Source organism: Genypterus blacodes, unplaced genomic scaffold (genome assembly GCF_046128005.1).
Source record: "Genypterus blacodes isolate CSIRO-AG114 ecotype Tasmania unplaced genomic scaffold, CSIRO-AGI_Gbla_v1 ptg000147l_1, whole genome shotgun sequence".
NCBI lineage: Eukaryota > Metazoa > Chordata > Actinopteri > Ophidiiformes > Ophidiidae > Genypterus > Genypterus blacodes.
The window spans coordinates 1,905,001-1,925,130 of record NW_027466949.1 but is presented as its reverse complement, the minus strand read 5'-3'; the positions used below and the strand labels follow the sequence as shown (position 1 = coordinate 1,925,130).

The window sequence follows — 20,130 nt, the reverse complement described above, 5'->3', positions numbered from 1 at the left end:
CTTTCTCCCTGTCTCAGAATGGACAGACTCCCCTGATGGTGGCGGCAGAGCAGGGCAATCTGGAGATATTACAAGAGCTCATTAAGAGGGGAGCCAGCGTCAACCTGGATGACGTGGTAGGTATTCACACACACGCACGCACGCACGCACGCACGCACGCACGCACGCACGCACGCACGCACGCACGCACGCACGCACGCACGCACACACACACACACACACACACACACACATGCTTTGCTTCCAACTGCAAACACACACACAGCTACACGTGGAAATATTTAAATAAGCACAAGAATCCATGCACAGGTGAAAAACAATGTGGTTATTTGAACCACATGGTTGAGTTGACACCGTGTTAGCCTTGATGTTCCATCTGGCTGAACTCACCCTGCTCTGGCTTAGTTTGCCTCTATTATGAGCCACCATGAACCATAATGACCACCTATTACACACTTTTACCTTCCCTTGTTTAAGTAAATGACAGTATCCACACTCTGGCCAACACCCCTCGCCTTCCGAACTCCAACCCCACACGCGCACGCACTCACGCATGCATACACACACGCTCCCAGACGAATGCATGTTCACACACTGCACCACACCTCTCATTAACATCTTGCACACACATAACCTACTATTACACACTGGCACACTCAAACCTGCACTCATTCGTATCACTAACACCTGAGGAGAGGCGCTGTCCGTCACACTCGACTGTCTTACACTTCTGTACCCACGGCGCCCTGTCCACATGAGCACCTGGTACGACCAGCTGGTAGGTACAGCGGGTGGACCATTCCCAGGCTGCAGTTGGCCTCTGAAGGACACTTTGTCCAAATGTAGTTGAAGTCTCGGCGGGAGTTGACAAGGTAACACCTTTATCCATGTGCACAGGACTGCTGGACAGCGTTGATCTCGGCATCCAAGGAGGGTTTCATCGACGTGGTGAAGGAACTGCTGGAGAACAATGCCAACCTGGAACATCGAGACATGGTGAGGAAAGAGAGATTTAGAGTCGCTGGGAGGCAATCACTGTCTGAAGCAAGTTAAATGATCCGGTTCTTACTGTTTTATGCATGGGAAATTGAAGTTTAACAGGCAGTTATGCAAATTCAGGTTTTAGTGTGAAAGGCCATACAATAGGATAATAGATAAGGTCAAAGAACATTTCGAGATAAGAAGATAAGTGATCATTTAATAATAAATGAAATGTGGAATTGTTTTTTATCTGGATAGAGATCTGCAACATAATACCGATAGCGACCAAAACACAGTAACAAATGAATAATTCCGGACAAGCAATATGCTATATCTCTCAAAATAAGATAATTAAAAACAAAATTCCTGGCTCAGGAGCCCATGACCTAACTTGCATCCAATTTCCAATCAAAACATTTAATACATTTATGAGAAAACCTTCCGACTAACAAAGAAACGACACAAAACGTATTTCCAAGTGGAATTAGAACAACAATATGATTTTTATCTATTCGTTAAACATTCAATAAATAACTCTGGTTGTGAATTACCACAGCGCTCAGACTTCCTCTGTAACTCCACCATGTTCATGTAGGCTCCATATAATTCAGGGTATAATGAAATAAAATACGAGGTCTTCGTCCCATGTAATGGCTCTTATTCAGTGTGATGGCCCTTGCGCTGGTTGGACTGAACGACCCATTAGCCTTGAAATGGACATAAAATGAAATTACCTTGGGCGCCATGGCTCCTCTGCAGCCGTATTACATTTACTGAGCTCTGCTTGTCTGCTTGTGCTATGATTCAGCCCTGATGATACAGACCTCTCGGAGGCAGGCTTATTGTAGCACCTATTCACCGTATTCATGAGTGGAGTGGCAACAACACGGAGGATGAGGCGCAGCTGCAGTATTTAATGGTGGCGGATGTATTGTAGAAGTCTTTTGATATTTAGTATGTTGATGTCGGAGCTCAGGAGGCAAAGTACATTTCCCTTTAATCATGTAACACAGATTAAACAGCAGCCAAGAATGTGAAAAATGTAATCCGCGCTTTGACTCCATCTGCCAGGATAATCTGAATGCCCTAATTAGGGTATAATGTGGACAGATAGTGAACTTTCCTTTCTTATTTATATATTTTAGCATGTAACATATACGTATAAACTGTAGTTATTTTTCAGGTTAGAGTCTCTGTTTTTGTATTTGTCCGGGAGCTTTTAAGAGCCCTTGCTTCTCCGTTTCATCATGACGCATGGTTTCCATAAGCGTCTTGCTGGAAGTGACTCGGGACATCACCTGAGTCATCACAGTGTGGGCTGTGTCTCACCCGCTGGACAGGTCGCGGCCCGTCATAACAACAGGATTATAACCAAACGCCCTGCGTGACACTGCACACTCAGTGGAAAATGTGTCACATTGACTGTAAATAACACATTTTCCTCCCACAAAATCTGCGATTATTTCTCCCTATTTTGTTCCAGTGACTTACAGTGAGTGCTTTTCTTTTTGCTGTTTCCTCTCAGTTCTCCTATAAACATTACATAAACCCAGCTGTGTTGCACCTGTGTGTCTCTCTATAGGGAGGCTGGACTGCTCTCATGTGGGCAGCGTATAAAGGTCGTATTGCCGTGGCTCAGATGCTGCTGGAGAAAGGTGCCAACCCCAACATCACTGGTCAGGTACTTTGGCAACACCAACCTGTATTTATTTACTGCACAGAATTCCCTTTGCTAAAAAAGCTCAGATGTACAGAAGCTTTCATCTAAAGCCAGTAAACATCAATACTTACCCCATCATCTGCCGTTACAGTCACACAAGACGGCTTAAGGCACTAGTGCTCCCACAGGCGTGACACTGGTCATTAGTTATTGTCAGCATGACTTCATCCCTGTCCTCTGTCCCAGCAGTACAGCGTCTACCCCATTATCTGGGCGGCAGGTCGAGGCCATGCTGAGATTGTCCGTCTCCTGCTGCAGCACGGAGCCAAGGTCAACTGCTCAGACAAGGTAAATACACGCTGATTTGCATAGGTTAATTATTCAGTTGTTTTTAATCACACGATTGATGTTGACGCTGTTATGTGCCTGAAAGATCCCTGCAGTCTTTCCGCCCTGCTTCTTTTTTAACCTTACAAAGTACAAAGCAGTGAGTAGATTTGCTTAGTGTTATGCTGTCGAATTCATATACTTGCTTTGCTTGGTGAAAAATAGATAAATATGCACAACATCAACAGTTTAGACCCCCACAAAAAATCATTTTAAGTTGATACAGTTTAGACCCCCACAAAAAATCATTTTAAGTTGATATGTCATATTGATGGAATTATAAAATCTCTTTCATCTACACTTTCATCTCATTGTTTCCCTCTGTTCTCCTCAGTATGGCACCACTCCTCTGATCTGGGCAGCCAGGAAAGGTCACTTTGACAGCGTGATGCATCTGCTGGCCAACGGAGCCGATGTGGACCAGGAGGGAGCAGTAAGTGGAGTGTGAATCTTCTGCGTGTGGACATGGCAACAGAAATCCAATAACACCATCCATCCCAATATCAGGGCAACAGAACTGTACAGATGACACAGACAATGCTAAAATAGAAATGTTTTTCTATTTAGAACGTTTGATATTGTCGTACACTAATTTATTATTAATTGATATGAAGCTGCTATTATTAAGGCCTTTAGAAATGTCTGGAAAGTTTTGAACGAAAGAAGTGTGGAAGGTTTTAAATGTTTTGATTTTGCTGCGTCATGCATTACTATACTGTGTGACTGTGCATTTTATGTTGTTGTTTATCCACTGTTATTTTAAATCTTGTTATTTTCCATCAGTATGTACAGTTTTCATATTTGGGTTGCCTGCACAAGTACATACCCAGTAAGTCAAATTCAGATAAATCACTGTGGGTGCCATGACACGGGCTGCTGACTGTTCAAGTGCCGTTTTCATACTATCAAAACTTAATGCTGCCAACGTCCAAGAGTGTGTTTGGAAGGTGCAATATTGAATCTATGACGCCTCTTTTTGAGACACTGCTGTTGTCATTTCAGAACTCCATGACGGCTCTGATTGTTGGGGTGAAAGGTGGCTTCACTGGGGTTGTCAAGGAGCTGTTGAAGAGGAACCCCAATGTCAACATGACCGACAAGGATGGTAACACAGCCCTGGCCATCGCAGCCAAGGAGGGACACACGGAGATCGTACAGGACCTGCTGGACGCTGGCACCTATGTCAATGTCCCTGACAGGGTGAGGCCACCCGACCTAATTACCAGGCCAGAGTTTGACACTAACAGGATGCTGTAGGGAGTCGTGCAGAATACAGTGTGGCGTGAGTATGTAAAGGTGTGTATCATCTCTCTCTCTCTCTCTCTCTCTCTCTCTCTCTCTCTCTCTCTCTCTCTCTCTCTCTCTCTCTCTCTCTCTCTCTCTCTCTCTCTCTCTCTCTCTCTCTCTCTCTCTCTCTCTCTCTCTCTCTCTCTCTCTCTCTCTCTCTCTCTCTCTCTCTCTCTCTCTCTCTCTCTCAGTGTGGAGAGACGATGCTGATCGGCGCAGTGAGAGGAGGTCATGTGGAGATAGTCAGAGCTCTGCTGAACAAATATGCCGATATTGACGTCAGGGGCCAGGTTGGAGCTGCTCTCCCTCAATCTCTGTTATTGATGATCTCAATATCTCACCATAACTCTTGTTTGTTTCATACCTTTTCTAAAGTAAACCTTAATCTATGGGTTAATTAGACAGTTGTGTTATACAAACAAAACTCCTAATGTCTAGTCTATATATTTCCGGTGTATTTATTTGGTCTGTTTTCATGTCAGGATGGAAAGACTGCCCTCTACTGGGCAGTGGAGAAAGGCAATGCTACCATGGTGAGAGACATCCTGCAGTGTAACCCTGACACTGAGAGCTGCACCAAGGTATTGCACACCCAGCAGCCAAATAAACACAGTGATATTTTTGTAAAATACACTCTTTCCAATCCTTGCAAATGCTTCCTCCAGTGCATTTATATAACTGCTCTATTTGTTGTTTTAGGACGGGGAGACCCCTCTTATCAAAGCTACCAAAATGAGGAACATAGAGGTAGTGGAACTGCTGCTGGATAAAGGCGCCAAAGTGTCTGCTGTGGACAGGGTACCGTTTAAAACACACTCAGACATTCAACATACATGTACTAAAGATCCTCACAATAAAAACAACAGGTATTCATGATGCTATACAATGATTTGTAATGATTTCGTTTACTCCTCTGACACAGAAAGGAGACACAGCACTCCACATCGCCATCCGAGGACGAAGTCGCAAGCTGGCCGAGTTGCTGTTGAGGAACCCAAAAGATGGCCGCCTGCTGTACCGGCCAAACAAGGCCGGAGAGACGCCGTACAACATCGACTGCACCCACCAGAAAAGCATCCTCACACAGATATTTGGAGCCAGTATGACCCATTTCCCCCAAGTCATTTATTTAAAAAATTACCTCATATCTTAATTGTTTTTAAGTCCTCACTGTGTTTCTCTGTTTCTCCCTCCTTCTCTCAGAGCACCTGTCCCCCTCTGAGTCAGATGGGGATATGCTGGGCTATGACCTTTACAGCAGCGCTCTAGCAGACATCCTGAGCGAGCCAACTATGCAGCCACCGATCTGCGTCGGCCTTTATGCCCAGTGGGGCAGCGGCAAGTCTTTCCTTCTGAAGAAACTGGAGGGTAAATGAGCCTTTAGCTTTACAGTACACCTCATGCAGTGATCAAAAGTTGTATACAATTTGATTTTAAATAGGATTTTCTGCCCTTTTATGCTTAAACCTAAAGGTCATGACACTTTCATTTTAATTCCTGACTTCATCTCATTTCCCATCAGATGAGATGAAGACATTTGCAGGCCAGCAGATCGAGCCTTTGTTCCAGTTCTCGTGGCTGGTGGTCTTCCTCACTCTGCTGCTGTGTGGCTCAGTGGCTGTGGTCCTTGGCTTCTCTGTTGATCCCAAACTGGCAATCGCGGTCTCCCTCAGTCTCCTCGCCCTGCTCTTTATATTCTTTGGTGAGGAGACAGTCAAGCTGCACAAAGCATATCCTTGGTGCCTCGGCTTAACTTTAACTCCTCCGCCTTTCCAGATGTTCTTTGTTTTCAAACCACCTAACTGCCCACTCACGCCTCTCCAGCTAAATCCAGAGGGAGTTTATAGATGTGTGGGTGTGTTGCAGACATATTTATGTAGTTATTTATCCATGAAAACATACCAAACAAGTACAAAAACAAAGAGTAAATTTGGAAAATACTTTGCTCACTAGAGGGCGCTATTATACAACTAATATTATAAGCTGACTTCACTTGTGTCATCAAAATGAAACTTGCCTTTTCTTGCCTGTCAAAAGAGAGAGTGTGCAACATAACCTTCATAACATGAGTGAAGTTAGTGAATGTCATTGTTTGACCTCAGTTGACCACGTCCTGTGTTTCTAGTTTTGGTGTACTTTGGAAGCCGACGTGAGGGGGAGAGCTGGAACTGGGCCTGGGTAATCAGCACCCGCCTGGCACGTCAGGTCGGCTACCTGGAGCTGCTGCTTAAGCTGATGTTCGTCAACCCCCCTGAACTTCCTGAACAGACCACACGCGCCCTGCCTGTCAGGTACAACTGACAACCACACACATTATATGCTCAATCTTTAGTACGTCAAAAGTAAACTAAGTGCACCACTTCTTTTTTAGCACATAAAGGTGACCTGAATCCTTGTTTTGGTGACTGATTCAGCCCCAATCCCACCTGCACAGGGGACTGAAACTGCATCTCAGTAAGACATGTCTCCCTCCCATGCCACGCAGGTTCTTGTTCACGGATTACAATCGCCTGTCCAGCGTTGGAGGAGAAACGTCCATGGCAGAGATGATCGCCACCCTCTCAGATGCGTGTGAGAGAGAGTTTGGCTTCATGGCCACCAGACTGTTCAGGGTCTTCAAGAAAGATGAGATCAAAGGTGATTCAACATCTCTGTCAATCTTATATTAACTAAATTAATATAATTAAATAAAATTACATTTTAATATTAAATTTTCAATTTAATGTTCATGGGATAGAAAGTTAATCTAGATAGAGAGAGAAAGAAAGTTAATCTAGAGAGAGAGAGAGAGAAGGGTATAGAGTTTGTCTGCCCTTGAGAAACCTGGCTATTGGTCATAGTGCAGTTAAATGAGGGCGAGCTGTATTTTCTTTATCCTTGGATGGATAGTCAGGATAGTCATAACAGTGTGAGTGCAGCTATGCTATTTCTGTAACTTCAAATGCAAAGTACAGAAATGATCCATGATAGTAAAAGTAAGTACTGCATGTTGCCACGCTTTTGACTTTAGAATGTAGAGTATGAATTTGAAACAAGTGCTAACGCCTGATGATTCACTCTGGAACATAGTTTTTCTTGGTATTTTACACCCTCAGTGTTTTTCCAGGTCTTATTTACTTTCTCTTCCTTTCTGTTTTCCCCCTTTTCACTCTCAAATTACCTTCTTTCCACGCCACAGGAAAGAAGTGGAAGAAAACATGTTGTGTTCCCTCCTTCGTGCTGTTTGCCTTGACACTAGGCTGCCTGATCACTGGTATGGCCCTGCTGGCTATCTTCAAGGTGGGTAAGAGCAGTGAGAAAAGCTTGGCCACGGTGTGTGTTTGCATTGGCTCTGAATCCTTCTGACTCCACCTGCCAGAACACACAGGCTTTAATGTAAAACTGTTTTTACTGTATTTCTGTATCTTCTACATCTTTTATTGAGCAAACATTGATTCAAAACTTGTTTTAGTCCGATTGTGAGTGGTCAAGCTGTACCTTTTTATATTTTTGATTTAAACAATGGGAATTAAAATGGGAGAAAAAGGAAAGGAGACAGAGGCCAGAGGTCTCTGGACAGCGCTGTGCTCAAATTTAATAAATGTGAATCTTTTCATTTCCCCAGGTGAACCCAGATAACCTGACGGTGAACGCAGTGCTGATAGCCATGGCCAGTGTGGTGGGCTTGGCTCTACTGCTGAACTGTAAGACCTGGTGGCAGGTGGCCGACTCCGTCCTCAACTCCCAGAGGAAACGCCTGCACAGCGCTGCCAATAACTTGCACAAACTCAAGAGCGAAGGATTCATGAAGGTAAATGTAACGACCCTTAGTCATTGGATCTCACTGCAAATCAGTGTAAAACCTTAGACAACCTGAATTAAGGGAGATGAACAGGACTGGTTGATTAGTGATATTACATAGAAGGAAGGGATGATTGTGGACTATTTAACAGTTGGACTTTCTCACACACACTTTCTCACACCAGGTTCTGAAACATGAGGTTGAGCTCATGTCAAAAATGGCCAAGACCATTGATGGCTTCACCCAGAATCAGACACGCATGGCCGTCATCATCGACGGGCTGGACGCTTGTGAACAAGACAAAGTGCTGCAGATGCTCGACACGGTTTGTGTTTGCACTGGCTTGTGTGTTTGTGCCTGTGTGCATAATTTATGTGTGCCGCTTCCTTTAGATAACAAGTTAATGTGAAATAATTAAATTGTTCAATATGTGTCACTCAAGTAAATTTATAGCCATGGGAGAAACTGTTTGCACAGAAGCTGCCATGTGGCTTTAACTTTAAGTGGCTCTTTCACCTGCACACGCTGTGCTCTCAGAGCTCCAGTGCGGCGCTGCCACCCCGGTGTTCCCAGCTGTCTCAACTCACCTCCAAGTTCAGATTCCTCTTCCCAGCTGCTGTAATAGAATTTCCTTTAGCCAAATGTTATTATTTGGTGAAGTAACCCCCGGGAGGACAGCAGCCTCCTGTGTGCTAATGCAATCTTCTCATCTCGGCAAGCAACCCCTATCTAGACCATTCTCTGTTCTCTCTCTCTCTCTCAAGCATAGTACGCTGAAATGCATTTTGTAGAATTCACAAATGACCATATTGAGTCTATTGTTTATTCTCGCGACACAATGCGGACATGTGATCTGGTCGTCATGTGATACTGCCTTAGTTGATGATGCCGAGCTTCACCAGCCTGTGAGGCGAGCCTGAGGGTGCAGTGCAGGGGTTAACAAACCATGAATGTATGTAACACAAATCAGTGTCCTGTGACACTTGGACAATGTCCCTTAGTAAGCAGAGTGGAAATCCCCAGCACCATGTGCCACAGTCACTCTCACAACAAATGAAGTTAAAGTATTCCAGACTACTGGCGCTAGTTGTCAAACCCTTGATTGATTCGATTGTAAAAATCCCATTTAGACATTAAAGCATTAAACACAGCTCAGATTGATCTATTGTGTAAAAAAACACTCTTGACTTAGAGATTGCTGAATTGCATTTCAAAGCAACAGAGCAGAAACTAGTTTGACAAAGACATTGTTTACATTCACAAACATTCGGTGGTAAGACACACCAGCTTATTGTCCTTTCTCCTGACAGGTGAGGGTCCTCTTCTCCAAAGGCCCATTTATCTCCATCTTCGCCAGTGACCCCCATATTATCATCAAAGCTATCAACCAGAACCTCAACAGTGTGCTGAGAGATTCCAACATCAACGGCCACGACTATATGCGGAACATCGTCCACTTGCCAGTTTTCCTCAACAGCCGAGGCCTCAGTACGGCCAAGAAGCTCTGCATGGCAACGCCCACCAACGGAGACCCGGGACCTTCTGAGGGTAAAGGACTCACTAGCATTTATATGCATGTTATATACGCGTTGTTTGGGCAATTTGACAATTTAACTAGTTTAGAATTATACTCTTTTCTCCAGGCTGGCATGAAGACGGCGAGAGAAGAATGTCTCAGAGCGGCGCGACCCCAGCAGATCAGGCCAAGTTTGGCGGCAAGAATGCTCTCAACCGCAGGGTAACTGCCATTCTACATGTCTCTCTAAGTCAACACAATCCACATTCACAGCCCACAACAACCAAAACCAACAACATAAACAATAATAAACTCCAGAGAAGCTTCAGACAGTAATAAATCGGAGGCTGTCATTTCCTTTACCAAACTACGCAACATAGATTTGACAGCTTTCCCACCACGCCCACGCCGTCCACATACTGAACATCATAGAGCTGGAAATGAATGACTGACTACTTGACATTAATCAAACTAAATTAGAATACAGAGCGTGAAAGTGTTTAGCCTGCAGACACTGAGAGACGGCGGTGTAGAAACCCTCCACGTGTGACTTCTCAGCTTCTTCAGCTCTGGCCGGGTGTCAGCAAGCAGGGCGGAGGGAAAGGGCAGAAGGAGACGGAAGGAGAGAGGTGCTCGGTGTGCGGCCAAGGTTCCTGGTGTAATTGATATAATGGCTGTTTATCCTTCCTGCTGCGTTGCCACAGCCTAATGACAAGGCCTAGCAGCAGTGGGTCCCTGTGACAAAACACTGGCACCAGGACTGCTGGCAGGAGGCTAAGTGACTCTGCTGCTGTCGCTGCTGCCCCGCCCCACCCCCCTGTGAGACCTCCTCTTCCATCCCACCTTCCTCGCGTGTGTTTATTTGTCTGACATTTGCTTGTAACTCTGATTTATCTCTTAGCCTCTATTAGTGGAGTTGGTCATTTTTTAACTACGGGGGCGACATGCTCCTTTTTTTATTTGCTCTCGGCAGTTTGTGTTACAGCAGGACGGCCCTGTTTTTACACTTAGAGATGAAATCAGAGCCAAATGAATGAGCCGCTTTCTGTTTCTTTTTGCTTCTCAAATTGTGGATGAGATCCCTCTACCAGCTCATTTCCAATGACTCCACACTGCAAATATGTACGGACCGATCCCGATGTAAATCAGCAGAATACTTCACGGCAAATGATCGTTGCTGAAAATTGAAGTCAGCCACACGGGGCGATCTGCACGGCAGACCTTTTTCAGCCCTCGCTGAATGCGACCCATATGTTTCATCTCTCGAGGAAGGAGGTCATGAGACTGGCGTTCCAACTTCAAAGTCAATCAAAAGCCTTGCCCTGGCTCATGACCGTGGCAGCTGTCTGATAAATTCACAGATGTTCTCTGATGGATGTGTGTCAATTGCGAGCCCGTGTCGTGACTGCTCGGCTTTTGATATTGGTTTTCTTTGATTTTCCTCGGCACTCGCGACAAATTAAATATTGTGCTCGTGTAGAAACGATCTGCAAGGGAAGACAAAGCGAGAGGAAGCAGATTATTTGATAGTGTGAGAAAAATAGCTGTTAATTGGTCGCACCCGCATACCCACCTCGCAGGGTTAAATTGCAGCCCTTTCTCTGATTATCTGAACAAGCGACGAGTGCTTGTATGCTGCTGAACAGATAACATTTAGAACATCAACACTTCCATGAATGTTTTATCAGGTTACATGCAAGTACAGCTAAGCACAGAGCTGAAATAGAAGCAAGCATAAACAGGCCGGAAAAGGCAGAGAAATGAGGCCCCATCCATCTGTTGTTGTTGTTGTCTGTTCAAGGATGAGATCCCATGATGACCTTTGATCACATTGTGACCCTGAAATTCATGTCCCATGATGAACAGCATGCAGCAGTGACGAGCCATAAACTCCTCTGCTATAGGTTTCTTTGTTTCTTTGAGATCTTAGAATCTCAGAATAGCATTTATGATGGAATATAAGTAAGGTTTTAACATTTTTACATTGCCGATATATTTGCCTTTTTGATACATTGCTTATATTCACGATATGAAGGCACCATAGTGGTTGAAGGTCTAATTCTTATTCTGTTTGCCTCTCCAGGACACATATCGGCGTCGCCAGATGCAGAGGACCGTCACCAGACAGATGTCTTTTGACCTGACCAAGCTGCTGGTGACAGAGGACTGGTTCAGCGATATCAGTCCACAGACGATGCGGAGGCTCCTCAACATCGTCTCTATCACTGGTAAAGAATAAAACACACTCTGCTGTAGTGTTTTTAGCCGGGGTGTTTTGACTTAATCAGGTAAACAAGGGCAATGGCTCGTCGGTAAATTAGGATCTAAAATACAAAGATCTCTGACTACATTGTTACCAGATACTGAAATGGTAACAGAGAGCAGAACGGCAGTGCACATGACACCTTTGACAGTGATTTGCCACGGAAACCAATCCTCTGTGTGATGGCCGGCAGGTCGTTTACTTCGGGCCAATCAGATCATCTTCAACTGGGACCGACTAGCGTCATGGATCAACCTCACAGAGGAGTGGCCTTACAGGACCTCATGGATCATCCTCTTTCTGGAGGAGTCTGAAGGAGTGTCTGACCAAGTCGCTCTGAAGAGCATCTATGAGAGGTGGACACACACACACACACACACACACACACACACACACACCAATTTTATCTTACCTTCTCTCCAAGATGGACTCTCTAGCGTCCCTTGTATATTTCCTTTGTATGGGCTTGTTTTCTTTCTTTCTGTCTTCCTTAATTTATTCCTATCATTCTTCCCTGTCGGTGACATTGTCCAATAAATTTGGTCGGAGCGGCTGAGCTGAAGGACGCAGGTTACTGTGCAATAAACCACTCAGACTGAGCGTCAATAAAGAATCCTGTTGTTTCTGCTTCCCTCCCAGCAAATTACTGTCATACATAACTTTGACCAGTAGGTGACAGTAAAGGACTTGTGTTTTCAGTGTCGTCTTCTACATCATCTGGTAATTGTTGCGATTGGAAACAGACAGACAGGTTTTGGAATTGATGATAATGCACAAGACAGAATAGTGTCTGTAGTAAAACCTGTAGTATCCTGCTGTAGCTTAAAATAATATAAAATCAGACATGTTAGACATACGCTCTTTGGTGACATACAAAAGGAAAAGCATTGTGTGTGTATATATTTGGATATATGTTTGTATTGTACATTCTGAAGTGTGTAGCCAGGAAACATTCGCCACAGACTCAAGCAGACTGAGTTGTGTGGTTCTGGTTGCTGCTGCCGCCCATCAGTCGCCGGCTTTTAAAGGTTGCACTCTGTCACCGCGCACTTGCGCCTGCAACTCCTGCGGCGGGAAAGTGTCGCAGACGATTACTGTCAGCCGGTCAGCCAGCTACAGTCAGCAGACACACACAGACAGACACAGATACACACACACACACACACACACACACACACACACACACACACACAACCGCCCCCGCACACCACTGCCTCATTATTAGGTTTGATTTTTGCTGTCGATTTTCAAAGGACAATAGATGCACCTTCCTTTGTTCACGCAGCAGAGGCGTGTTGCGTGTAAAGCAAAAGTACAACGTGTACAATGTGTCAGATAAAGAACCGACTGTAACCCAAATAACGATGTATTCTTATTTCTACACTTAGTTAGATTTGTGTTGCTTCTTTCCACACATCTGCAGTGCGTACTTATCTTGCTTATCTTGACCGGGACTTAACTACTTATTCTACAAATGCCGATTATTGTGGAAATGTGAGAATTCCAATCTGACACTTTATGAATAAGCAGGCAGCCGTTACATTCCGCCTCGCTTCCACATCCGACAACTGAGCCGGATTGACTGTGTTTTGCTTTTACTGCAGTGTGGGATTTGGCTCCAAACTGCTCGGTAGACCTGACATAGCCACAATCGTCTCTCTGACCAGCGGCGCCGCCTTTCTTTATCTCCAGCGCTCGTTTCCAAATGGCTGCTCTGTTCTGCAGCGGACGTCGGAGAAGCAGCCTTAATGGTGATGACAGGAAGCCTCCAACAGACTAAACACAAACGCCTTGCCTAGAGGCCTTATCTCCCTCTCCGATCCACCGCTGATAAGACAGACCTCTCTCTCTCTGCGTCTCTATCTTTGTCTCATCTCTTTTCTTCCTCTTTCTCAAGATCAGAAAGACAATTTGACCTCTTTTTTAGCATTAGATCGGCACTTTGCGAGGCCCCAAACCACAGCCGTCCTCACCTTTACTCTCTTACTGGTTGAGAAATGTCTTCTGCTCGCTTTCTTTTCTCAACCACGCACACAAACACACACATGGGCTTCATTTGTAGCCGAGACAGAACCAGTCGACGTCGTCCTGTCCCTGCTTAAACTGCGACATTACAGTTCTTGCTTGTGAGATCATTTCCCCTTGTTATGACAGGATAAGGTATTTCCAACTTGTGTGTTTGTGGATTTATCGGTGCTCCTGCTCGCTTATTGTTATTTAACAGCTCAGATATGTAACGCAGACCTTATGTGTATTAGAAGTCGTGCTCAACCATTTCTTGCACAGTGGAACAGCACATCCCCCGAGCATTAATAAATGAATGTATTAGTGGTGAAGTGAACGTGGGGGGTGAGTCAGCCCCTTATAGGTCAACTGTCGCCCCGCATCTCAGTCACAAGGCGCCGCGCTCTCCTCGTCTCCTCTCCTCTCCTCTCTCTGTCTCTCTCTCTCTCTCTGTGAGGCTCCGTCGGGCTTGGAATGGCAAAATACGCAGGAGGATCAGAAGTATCCTCTTTTCATAGTGTAGAAATTTTCCACATGAAATAGGAAAGAGCTCAAGTCAAATCCTGGGAGATGTGTTTTCGGGGGGAATTCATTTCCCTCTAAACTCGCCCTCTCTCAGAGACGACTCGTCCCCTCGCTGTGTGTTGCAACCCAACAAGCTGTGAGGTTTTCTTTCACTGTTATTGGAGTTTGGTGAAAAATAACATCAGCACAAGAGACAGAGTGATATAAAAGGTGATGAAGATGATTGTCAGTGTCTGCGGCAGTGTAGCCACAAACTTGTCCTCTCTCATATATCTCTCTCTCACACACACACTCACACATGCTTTCAGAATGGCTAAAAGCTTTTTTTAGGCAACCAGCAACCACGAAGGGCTGCGAAGTGTCATTGTAGGACATGGCGCCTGAGAGAGAAACGTGTAGAGCTTAATTCCAGTAACGGGAGCGGGCCAGCACAGCCGTCTCCTAATCTGATGGAGAATGTGTAATCGGTTAATAACCTCAGCGATTTCTATCATTAACGGTAAGGCGAGGGGGGCGAGGGGGCCGGCGGGGGCGGCAGGGGCGGCGGGGGCGGCGGCACGCTAATGCCGGGGAAAGACGCATGTCCTTAACAAAGATGGCAGTGTCTGTAAAAGATATTACCTCAAAGCAATCAAGCTTACACAAAGAGAGAGAGAGAGAGAGAGACAGAGGGAGGGAGAGACAGAGAGAGTGAGAGTGTGTGTGGCTAAAATGTTTGTCTCACTGGTTCTGCGGGGAAAACTGCAAATTCTATCTGGAGCAGCGAGCCAGTGATGTGGGCCGCACAACACACTGGGAGGAATTGAGAAGAAAACAAAACGAGACATATTTTTGGACGGGTCCTTATATTTGTAGCTGTCAAATTAACAACCCTGAAATGCTGTTTCTTCTTTCTTTTAATCAGATCACTGGCAAATTGAATTTAGAGCCCGCAGCCTTTTTGACTCCTGCTTTCACTTTTATCATTTCTGGTTTTTCCCCACTATCCCTGCTTCTCAGGAGTGGGATGTTCCTTCTTTTAGTCGCTATTAGGAACTTAATGACTACACAGACTAACCTAGCTCTCTCCTGCTTCATTGTTATTGCTTCAAAGCAGCCCCCCGACCATTCCCAAGGGCTGCCAATGTTCTTTTTTGCTTCGTTTGTTTGCTTGATGTTGTTTAGACTCATTACATTACGTTCAGCAATTTGGCAAATAGTCGAGTGAAGATTTCAGCGCCAGCAAGCAAGTTGCTTCAAGGACGCCGACGCTGAATCACAGAAGTTGCTCACCTTTGCTATTTGTGTCAGTCGTGTCACCGTGGAGTCGTGGTGGCGGCGTTTGGGATCTTCCGTTACTAGGGCCGCACAATTAATTAATTAAAATGTTTAAGATCCTTGTTTGTTTAATCATACGCCATTTATAGATTGCATGAAAGAGCAGAGGTGCTCAAAATACCGTTCCGCCCAGGTGGTTCGCTTTGGCACAGGAAAACGTGTGCATACCACCAACCAGCTCTTCCTTTTTTTGGTTTTTTTTTTACCCACTTCGCTCTCGTGTCAAACCTGAAAAGGACGACGTGCTGCTTTCCCGCGCCAACAAGCTGCAGCCGCCGACACCTCGCTGCTCTAAGGTCACACGAGGAGCTGTGAGATTTCCTCCACCCCAGAGGAAACGTTCCTAGATAAAAAAAAAAAAACTTTCTCCTGTGTATTGGTAGGATTTATTTTTATAGATGTACTGATTTGATTACAGAATGCGTTTTGAGGCCTAAACAACAACAACAACCAAAGTGTCACAGGTCCACTGAGTGGGTCCCTGCACCGCTCTGACATCTGGTGCCCTGCCTGTGCCAGGATGCCCCCGCCACACTCAGGAGTTTCTGGCACTGCACCTGAATCTTACACACACACACACGCACACATACTAACCATGGCATAAATACTTTTACACCCAGATTTGTGTGAGGATATACAGAACGTATATGCAAAGTATGAACTGAATCAGACGCAGACAAGCGGCGCTTACCGCTACACACGCATGCAAAGGAACATATGCACAACACAATCTCAGATCACATGTACAATCGGTGTGTTCAGGTGCGCGAGCGAGCAAGACACACACGGGTACACACTCAGGGGTACACACGTGCACACTCACACACACACCTAGCTCTCACGCCAGTGCAAGAACATATGTCACCACCCGACTCCTCTGAGAATCAGTGTAATTAATCAGACCCCGAGATGCAGCTTGTGTTCGACAAACACACACACATGCACGTGCAGACACACACACACACATACACAATCACACATCACAGGAAGCAGAACACAGCAGAGAGTGAGAGAAATTATTTTTCGACTTTTTTTGTACCTTTCAACCCTCTGTGCTCCAATTTGTCAGTTGTTTGTTGTGTAGAAATACGTGTGTGTGTGTGTGTGTGTGTGTGTGTGTGACGAATGGGCCTAAAGATTTGATCCAGAATGTCTCAAATTTTGACATGGACATTAATCGTCCCAGAGGATAATGAAATTAAGGATAACTTGACTTTTCATTGAGCTGAAGCAGTAAGGGCTCGACATGTTCGACCTTAATGAGGTTAAGAATCTCCTGCTGTTCCTCTGGAGCCACTTTGGGTGCAAACTTGGCAAAATTGTCTGTTTATTGTTCACCCATCCAACGGTTTTGTTTTCAAAAATCAAATCAAAATTAATTGTCCTCAAAAGGCAATTTGTGCCGAGAGGACAGCCACCAGCACAGAAACGACACAAGCAACTGATTACAAAACAGAATACTATAACACCAAAATCTGAGGGAAACATTATTGTGAGCTAGTTTGTCAAACCAGCGGCTGCCAGAAAGAAAGGAGCTTGAATCTGACTTAGTTTCTAAAAGGTCTCGCTCTAGCAAGATCTCTGCCGGCTATCTTACTGCACATTTGAACAATATTTATAGATTACAGAATTTGCAAAATCCAGGAAAAGGTGAAAACAGATTTGATCCTGCAAAACGAGTGTGATTATGTCATTTTAGAGTTGTTTTTGTTTTCTCTTGATGCACTTCTCTATCTACGATCCCTCCTCTTCTTCTCCTTTTTGGCGTCTCGACCACGCAGTCATCAACCAAACAATCCCCTCCTCCTCCTCTCTCAGAGACGTAACCAGAACCAGGCACTTCTCGGACTCTTCAAAACTTTTCTTCCCTCCCCCCCACTAATCGCACTCTGAATTAATATGTAGCCCGGCAATTCAGTCTTAATTAGAGAGACTCTCATCCCAAGTACTGAAACATTAAGATGACACTCTCTTCATTCAGGATTGCTTTAATTGGCACAATTATTGTAATTTGGTTGCAATTACATGCGGGGATAAAAGTGCCCTTTCAAAGCTCACGCGGGTGATTCCTTTTATGTAGAATCCTTTAATAAGCCCTTAAATATCGGGCTGCAAAAATGGCAAGATCCTATTCTTGTCTTCTGATGAGTACTTTTGAACTTTTCCTGCCCTCCAATGTAAAGTCTTCATTCTTTGGCCTATTGTTCGCTGTGAATTTCCATTCTATTCGCCGCGCTGACTTTAATCTAGATGTGCAGCAAATGCTCCAAAATGTCATTTCTCCCTCTGTCTCGCTCTCTTTCCTCTGAGGGAGCCTATTGTCCCCGCGCTAAATCCCTCCAGGAGCCGCTTCAGTTGGAAGACGGGAGTCAAAACTGGTAATTTGATCGCTCGTTGCGCCGCCGTTCGCCGAGAGACAGAAACACGTGCGCGAATTTGTAAAGGCTGGTGTGAAGCCGCCTATTTATCAATCGAGCTCTGGCTCCGTCCCCGATGGGAGACGGGGACCGGGTCCATACATCGGAGAGAGAGAGAGGGAGGGAGAGAGAGAGAGAGAGGTGGAAGAAGATAAGGAGTGACAAAAAAGAGAGATTGAACAGAGCAAGGTGGAACAGTCTGCTCTCAAGGGTAAACTGAGCTAAATGAATTAGTTTGTGAATACTATAGAGGATCATAGCAGATACCAGCAGGATGACTGTTAAAGGAGTGTGTGTGTATGTGTGTTTTCATGTCTCGTGTTGCTCCACTTGCTCCATTTTCAAACGTGTCCGTGCGCGAGTGTGTGTTCTGGCCCGAGCAGCCATTCCTGCATCCCTCAGGTGTTTGGCTGCGGTGAATCAGCCAGTTTCCCCGCCGAACTCCCACTGAGCTCAAAATGGCAAAATAACACGCATAAATACAGCAGCCGTGGCCAGAATTTCCAGGTGACACAGGAGGTGGCGCGACGGTGCACGGTGCCGACCACGTGAGGACGTGAGGACGTCAAAGAGGCATTCTTTTGTTCGCAAATCCTTAAAGCCCTTTTGGTTTTGTGCTCATAAGCCAAGGTTGAGGGATTAGTCTAATTGTATGAAACAAGAGAATTGTTCAGTTCTGTTTTGTCGCACAAAGCAGAAAGAATCGCCACAAAATCAATTTGAGCCTGGCTGCAGCTCTGTCCGCCCTCTGCTCTGTGGTCATAGAGTCGTCCATTACTGACGGGGATTATGTGGGGCAGGAGATGGACTTGCAAAAGAAGGAGCGAGAGTTTTAAGAGAAAAGAGCAGAGAGGCTGGCGTCTACACTCTGGAAACTGTGTGTGCGTGTGTGTGTGTGTGTGTGTGTGTGTGTGGAGAGGTGGTTATAAATAGCAGTACAGGGCTGCAAGAAGGTCAACACTGACCTTTAAGTGGACAACTAGGTTCGCCACTCAGCCGTCACACACACACACACACACACACATGTTCCTACAGTAAATAAAGCATCCTGGTCCCTCTATCGTGAATCAGTTCACGCAGTTTGGGGTGTGTGTGATGTGTGTGTGTGTTTAGGAACCTCTGAAATGCCAGAGAATGATTAGCTGCAGCAGGCGAAGGAGGCTGAAATAGCCACGCCAGCCTGTATCTTAAGCGATCGCAAGAGTCTTCCTTATCTTCGCCATCACGTTTAAAGTGGCTTTAAATGAAACGGATTTGGCAAAGCAGCAGCACTTTAGTTTCAGTGTGCAGCTCACTTTCTCTTGTCTCGCTCTCTCTCTCTCTCTCTCTCTCTCTCTCTCTCGCCCATCTCTTCTCCCTCTCTCCTCATTTCTCTGATGAATGGATGCGTCACCGAAAGGGAAATGGTTTGGATTAGAGGAGCGTAGCTGCTATAGAAAGGCTACTTCAGCTTAGCCTGACTCAGCATCACAGCATAACGTTACAGCCATCAAACAACCGCACGCTCTGATATGGACTCCATGGTGCTATAAGTGTCACGGGGAACAGATTCGGCCATGGCCCCAGGATGCTTCCAGCTCTGCTCCTGCACATCAATCTCAAAGCTGAGGTTTTTAGACTGTAGCGTTTGTCAGGAATGAGGCCTTAGTTCCTCTCGGTAGAGGGTTCAGTTAAGGTTTTTGGGGTCTGGAACGAGGAGGCTCCATTTCAGCGCCACACATGAGTTTAATCAGCGTTTGAGGGAAACGCTGAGTCCCGAGCCCGTCTCTCTGAGAGGTTGCTCGCTCCGGAGCCGCTCGGGTTTTTTATCAGCCTGGTGTGTTTCCCATTAGCCTGCTTGTCTTTGTGGTTTGCTCGGGGATGCACAGGTCCAGCTTAGTACAAGAGAGTTGCAATTACTGGACTAAATTCTGCCACGAATGTATACAAAGCAGGCACTGCCACAAGTAGTGAGTTGGCACTGCCCAGGAGAGAAAGAGAGAGAGAAAGAGA

General features: G+C 45.5%; 1 protein-coding gene across 1 annotated transcript in view; it reads left to right on the top strand.

The window, feature by feature from the left end:
- Positions 1-20,130, top strand: part of kidins220a (kinase D-interacting substrate 220a) — a 40,802-nt gene that overhangs the window by 5,048 nt on the left and 15,624 nt on the right. Inside the window, exons 3-23 of the mRNA XM_076165494.1 lie at positions 18-116; positions 898-996; positions 2,564-2,662; positions 2,891-2,989; positions 3,363-3,461; positions 4,031-4,228; positions 4,507-4,605; positions 4,798-4,896; positions 5,015-5,113; positions 5,238-5,415; positions 5,519-5,683; positions 5,838-6,017; positions 6,441-6,606; positions 6,801-6,952; positions 7,494-7,594; positions 7,920-8,105; positions 8,281-8,421; positions 9,407-9,644; positions 9,740-9,834; positions 11,696-11,840; positions 12,069-12,231. Coding sequence (XP_076021609.1) covers positions 18-116; positions 898-996; positions 2,564-2,662; positions 2,891-2,989; positions 3,363-3,461; positions 4,031-4,228; positions 4,507-4,605; positions 4,798-4,896; positions 5,015-5,113; positions 5,238-5,415; positions 5,519-5,683; positions 5,838-6,017; positions 6,441-6,606; positions 6,801-6,952; positions 7,494-7,594; positions 7,920-8,105; positions 8,281-8,421; positions 9,407-9,644; positions 9,740-9,834; positions 11,696-11,840; positions 12,069-12,231 — 2,900 coding nt within the window. The remainder of the gene's footprint in view (positions 1-17; positions 117-897; positions 997-2,563; positions 2,663-2,890; positions 2,990-3,362; positions 3,462-4,030; positions 4,229-4,506; positions 4,606-4,797; positions 4,897-5,014; positions 5,114-5,237; positions 5,416-5,518; positions 5,684-5,837; positions 6,018-6,440; positions 6,607-6,800; positions 6,953-7,493; positions 7,595-7,919; positions 8,106-8,280; positions 8,422-9,406; positions 9,645-9,739; positions 9,835-11,695; positions 11,841-12,068; positions 12,232-20,130) is intronic.